Source organism: Erythranthe guttata, chromosome 13 (genome assembly GCF_056151865.1).
Source record: "Erythranthe guttata isolate IM_541 chromosome 13, IM_541, whole genome shotgun sequence".
NCBI classification, from domain to species: Eukaryota; Viridiplantae; Streptophyta; class Magnoliopsida; order Lamiales; family Phrymaceae; genus Erythranthe; species Erythranthe guttata.
Window position 1 is genome coordinate 5,477,705 of NC_142545.1, and position 6,547 is coordinate 5,484,251.

Below are 6,547 nucleotides of genomic sequence, written 5' to 3' on the forward strand. Positions count from 1 at the left end.
CACACCTTCTTCTCTCTATCTCTCTAATATCACAACTCACTAATATTCTGTAAGTGATGGAATTCTCAATTGCGTCTGATGGTTGAGGAGAAGAGTTGTGGATTTCTTTTATAGACGAGAGAAGAGGGCCACGATTGATTTGTAACGGCAGAAGACAAATCCCAACCATCATGGTCTTTTATTGCCTTCAACGTTACAAATCAATTACCATAAAATCACCTTAATACCATGATTTGAATTACCCACAATTTAATTAAATAAAATAAAGATTAGTGGACCAAAAATTAAAACGTTTTAAAACGTAAACTAACAGGAAGTACATCTCTCGACGATCACCAGCTCGCAGCAATGACCGACGTCTTGCATCCCATATTAATTACTCCGAGTGATATACTACATTATTTTGGTGCGGCGCCGCTTGTGGGAATAGAGGCCAGATGGCAAACTAGACAATGTGATCTGAGAATTGACCACTCCTCCACCTCAAAGTCGTCGAGGAAGTAGGTCTTCAAGTTCAACCGCATACCCCATATCTCGGAGGCTTCCCCCGCAGCGTTCACAAATCGAACGATATCATGGTGAGAACTCCAGACAACCACAACGCTCACAACCTCCACATAAGAGAGATGAAGGATGCTATGGAACAAACCAAGTCCCACGCCATACGATGTTGAAATGGTTCAACCAATTTCGAAAGCTTCGAACAACATATCGATTCTCTCACTAGATTTCAATATATAAAATAATACGCCAATACCACATTGCGACGTTTTATACGGAATCATCGCAAATATTCGTAAAAGAAAAACCGAGTAATGCTTACCCATAACGTCACAAGCCTACCCTTACTATTGCGATGTTTTAACAGTATCGTCGCACTTTTACCCATGCTATTGCGACATTTCAACATTTTAGTCGCAACTGTTATTTATTAAAATTAGTATGCGTAATATTTTTTTCAACATTTTAGTATTGCGACGTTTTAACAGTATCGTCGCACTTTTACCCATGCTATTGCGACGTTTCAACATTTTCGTCGCAACTGTAATTTATTAAAATTAGTATGCATAATATATATTTTTTTCACAACGACATAAATAATAAATAAAGTCGCATTTGGCGGCTTAAATAACATAGTGGTTACAACATCTTGAGGGAAAAAAACCGCGCTTAATTTTGCGATGATAGTTGCGACAAAATGTTGATTCGTCGCAATATTTACTCAAATTTTTAAATTTACATATAATTTATACTTTATTGCGAGGATTATGTGTCTGTAACGTTGCAATACTAGCGACAAATTCATTTCGTTGCAAATAAAAAATTACCTAAAATGAAATTTGTCATAGTGAGGAGACAATACGTACAACGCTCCGTGTATGCACTACACAAACATAGCAACCAACATCGTCAAAGAGCGGGATCTCACAAAAAAGGTCGATAGTCGAACCTCTGACCATGACGATAGAGATAGACAACCAGGTAATGAGAACTTCTGATGCTCGACCGCCACTTCCGATCGTATCTCCTACTGCAGATATTGGAAGCGCAGGCGTCGACCCAACAAGCATAGTCCACCAACGAAATACTCCACCAAGTAAAGATCACGAACCTCCCACAGTTCGACGAAACCAGGGAATTAACCGTGTGAACACATAGAAAAATGCTATAGTACTATGGTTGATCTCTATGCTATGAGTGATGAACTTATCGCAAGATATTACGCACCAGCCTATCAAATAGGGCCCCTGAAATGGTTCAACCAATTTCCTGTCGACTCAATTGCACGCTTCGAACAACTCACATTTCGCTTATCCCGCTTGTTCGCAATACATATAAGATATGCCAAGATCGCCTCCTATTTATTTATTAACTATCCACAAATAAAAAAAATAATCAAATATAAAATATAAATTGAGATACGATACAATATTATTGTGGTATTAGAAATTTGATACCGTTGTACTTCCGCATGATCTTGTTACGTAACTAATACCGTACCGAATGCAACGGTAACCATTCTTTTGGAATGTTTTCGGTAATTTTCAGTTGGTATACCGTGGTATATGGTAATTGATAATTTTTCCCACCCCTACGAGACACCGAATGAATAATTTAATATTTTACTTTTATTATTTACTCTTTTGATTTTTTTTTTTATTATTTACTTAATTAACCTTCTATGGAACTCCACATAGAATATGCAGGTGGATTAAAAAAATACCTTCTGTTGGTCTCACTTAACTCATCTACAAAGTTTCTTAACAAAAAAAATAAATAATAAATAAAGACGAATTTCAAGGAGATATATATATGTTGAATTTACTATAATTATGATTTGGTTTCTTACAAAAGACTTCACTCAATCAATTGAACAGCTGCAATGACTGGTATTTTCTCTCTCAATTTTTGAGTGAGAGCTACACGAACTGTCATCACTCCGGCCGCAGGTCCACTAAGTCTAACTTTCACGACATAGTCTTCGATTTTAACCAGCTCCAGTTCTCCGCCACCTGTCCCGGCAAGGTACGGTCTAATCTCCGATAGAATCTGCAATTCAATAAAATTAATCCCACATTACCCGGGCTTCCTTGTACTGTTTTTCGAAGGCGACAAACAATTATAATCACAATTCTTGAATTTCATACGATTTGCCAAAAAAGAAGGTATATTTGTTTTAGCAATACCTTCTCGACATTCTCTTCATTCAATTGGAGGCCGGTTTCGGTGTCGAGGATTTGTTCCACCGATTCAATTTCGGGAATTTTATCGCGCAAGCGAGTTTCGATCCCCATTTTGAGAGTCATGGTAGAACTCGGGCACGAGCCACAAGCACCTTGGAGCTTAAGTATTACGACAAGACCATCGATCTCATGAAGAACAACATTCCCTCCATCGGCCATTAGACCCGGCCTCACTAAATCCAACACCTTCTCGACATTCTCCTCGGTTAGCGGCATCACGCATCTCGGTGAAAATACAACAACCCCTTCAATCATCATACACGATTTCCCACGTTTTATTTATCCGAATGAAAAACAATAACAAATAAAAGGGTAAATTACGGGCACCCCCGAGGTAATGTCAAATTACGAAAAAACCCCTATGTTGGGTAATTACAACCACTCACCCCAACTATGAATCTTCTTACACGTCCACGCCTACGGTGTCGAATTTAGTGGAATCTTCTAAATTATGTAGAATATTTTCCAGTTTGTCCCGTTTTATCCCATACGAACTCCACATTTTAAAACAAGATGATCATAAGATGTGTCTCTTGGCTTATAAATATCAGATTGTGGTGCATCAAAAACTGCATTTTTGCACAAAACGAGTACAAACTAGAGAGCATTCAACAAAATCTAGATTCTGTTGAATTTGACACCATAAGGGTGGACATGTAAGAAGATTCATAAGTGAGGGGTATTTGTAATTTACCCCAAGTAAAAATAATGCCAGACAAGAATTACCAGCATGATTCTTCGAGGGCCGACGAGTCCGATCAAATCTAATAAAGTGTCTACTGTGAAATTGACCTCTGAAAAACGGGGACCTGTCCGAAACGGGATTCTGTGACGACGATAGCGTAAAATTACAATACAGTTAAAAAGAAATCATATTAATTTGACGATATTTCAATTCAAGAATCTTGATGTATATACCTGGGAGAGAAAGGAGTGAGTATGGATTGATGATGTGGGACTGAACACATGGGCCTGTACTGATGCAGCCATTGTCCTCATATTTGAAGGACTGGTCCGGTATTACAAGTTTTGTTTAAGGTTATTACATTGACAGCAAATACAAATTTAATGAAGCAAAAGATTTTGTAATAATAGCTGGAGAATTAATTATTTTCTTCGGATTTAATTCAGTGCTCAGGCAATTCACCAATCACCACTACACATGCATGCTGATGAAGCCGCCATGTTTTTCTTCTTCTCTGAGGCATTATATCAAACACGTAGTAGGTTCAGTAAGTTAAGAGGAATAATTTTCATTCATCGGCCAATAGAAAAAAAAAAAGCAAATCAATTACTGGCAACAATTATGCGAACCCACTTGATTAAATTATCGGAGCGAACAAAGAACATACCTGGAAAATATCAGCAGCTGTACTCGAGTGATGGGGTTTGGAGGAGGAGAAAAGGGGGTAATTTAGAGGGAATGAATGGATATGTGGTTTTAGATACAGCTTACGTGGCATGTTTTCTGTAACTGATTGGTCTAGACCCTTTTATTTGCTTTGTCCTTTATTATGGTATTTTGGGCATTTTTTCCTTTTCTTTTGGCCGGGATTGGGGCTTCGGCTCAAATTGATTAATTGTGTTTTTTCAATTTTTCAATCAACAACAACTCTTAGTAGAACTCGGAATTTTAAGAACCCGGTTCGTAAAATTGCAATCCGAGTTTTCTACAAAGAAAATAATTATTTTGTTCTAAAACTTTTTTAAAAAATATGATGTGAATCATGGGAAAAGCTCGCGTGTATTAATTGTGGGACCGTTCGGCTTTAAATAGAGTTGGTCTTGAATCCTAATTTTATGGTTATCTGAAAAGACATTTTCAAATGCTCGAATTCTCACAATTGTTTATATCTTACTCAATCTTTGGTTGCACGGATTTAAGTCGAATTGTAAAAACAATAAATATTGGTACAAATTTCTAGGTTTCTATCTTTAGGATTTGAATTTCAGCTTGGTCAAAATTGGAGGGTTTAGAAAGATCTTGAAATCATAATCTAGGTTACAATTTTGACAATTATTGTTATTTTGATCGGTTCTTGCATCTGAACTTCAAATGTGTATTGATTCAGGTTGCACTGAAAATCCTAGAAATAAAGCTACAACTTGTATATTCTATATATTGGTTCGGATTGCACGAACACGTAGCGATGTTTTTCCTTTGACAGAAAAAAATGATTATTAAAGGCAAACAACCGAATCTAGCCGGAGGGAAACCCCTTCAACCAAATCCGCATAACCAAAATGAGCAAGGATATTGCCTTGACGTTTGATAAATCAAAAAACAACATAAAAGAAAAAAAGGCAACAAATTCATACATTCTTCGATATATGCTCCAAAGAGGAATTCGAGTCACCTCTCACTCCCAACGTGATATCAGATATGCATAATCGGGCCAACCCAATGGGCCTACAAATTACTTACTTACTGGGCCACGAGCCCAATATCGAAGACCACTATCACCGATGCCCAATCACCTTCAAGTAAGGTTTGAGCCCGACAATCTCAACTAAGCTATAAATAAAGGTTTGAATTCATTCCTTAAGGTACGTCCTATTAACTGAGCAATACTACAATACGTATTCTCTTGACTATTTCTACTATCAGCACGTCTGACTTGAGCGTCGGAGGGGTTTCCGCCGGATCAACCCCCGACTTAGTTCATGTGTGCTCATTTTGCAAGGACCTCAGGATCATCAAGTTGTCAAGCTACTGATCTGCTTTGCTCTCCCAGCTCGTTTTTTACACTACATCAGGTGATCTAACTAATTAGCATCATCATTTTGGCGCCGTCTGTGGGAACGATGCAAACCAGATCATGTAGCCAACAAGATCCTCCTGAGGCGTCTGCTCGGAGAGAAAATGACACAGCTAACGACCTCCCACCTCGTGGAGGCTCTGGCTTGCCACCTCCTCCACATCCCATGGATCCGCCTCGTGAGGTTCAGGTGATCCCCCCTCGGGACCCACCACTCGCCGATCCACCACTCCCTGCTCCTCGAATGGTTCAAATAACCGAGGATGCGCTTCAACGTATGATAGCAGAAGCTTCAACTCGCGCTGCCACAGAGGCCGTGACCCAATATATCGCCACGATGGGAGCAAATGCTCCCAACGCGATACCAGCACCTGCTCCACACGTGGAGCCACCTATGGCACCACCGCCATCGACTCCTTGGGGGCTTACATCTGCCCCCAAAATATTTCGCTCGCCAAGGGTTATCGACTCCCTGGGGGCTTACCTCTGCCCCCAAAATATCTCGCTCGCCAAGGGTTATCGACTCCCTAGGGGTTTATAGTGCCCCCAAAATATTTTGCTCGCCAAGGGTTATCGACTCCCTGGGGGCTTACATCGCCCCCAAATATTTCGTTCGCCAAGGGTTATCGACTCCCTGGGGGCTTACATCTGCCCCCAAAATATTTCGTTCGCCAAGGGTTATCGACTCCCTGGGAGTTCACAGTGCCCCCAAAACATTTAATTCGCCATGGGTCATCGACTATCTGGGGGTCTACTTCCGCCCCCCTCGAACGGTTCAGATAACCGAAGAGGACCTTCAGCATATGATCGCCGAACCTTCAACAAGATCAACTTCTACTTGCTCCGCTAACGGTTCAGATAACCGATAAGGACCTTTAGCGTATAATCGCGGAAGCTTCAACTTGTGCTCCCACTGAAGCAGTGGCACCATACATCGTCATAGCAGGAGTCAACGCTCCTCCTCGTGAGGCCCCACTGGGTCCTCAACATGATCAATTTCTACTTACTTCTCGAACGGTTCAGATAACCGAAGAAGACCTTCAG

The 6,547-nt window shown here is 40.2% G+C and overlaps 1 protein-coding gene across 1 annotated transcript; it reads right to left on the reverse strand.

Annotated features, from left to right (window-relative positions):
- Positions 1-2,215: 2,215 nt before the first annotated feature.
- On the reverse strand, positions 2,216-4,226 carry LOC105958092 (nifU-like protein 3, chloroplastic). The gene is made up of 4 exons (XM_088811844.1): positions 4,097-4,226; positions 3,471-3,943; positions 2,688-2,989; positions 2,216-2,550 (listed from the first exon to the last, which is right to left on the reverse strand). The coding sequence occupies exons 3-4, from the start codon at positions 2,958-2,960 to the stop codon at positions 2,359-2,361; spliced, it is 465 nt and encodes a 154-aa protein (XP_088667970.1). The 5' UTR covers positions 2,961-2,989; positions 3,471-3,943; positions 4,097-4,226; the 3' UTR covers positions 2,216-2,358.
- Positions 4,227-6,547: the final 2,321 nt, after the last annotated feature.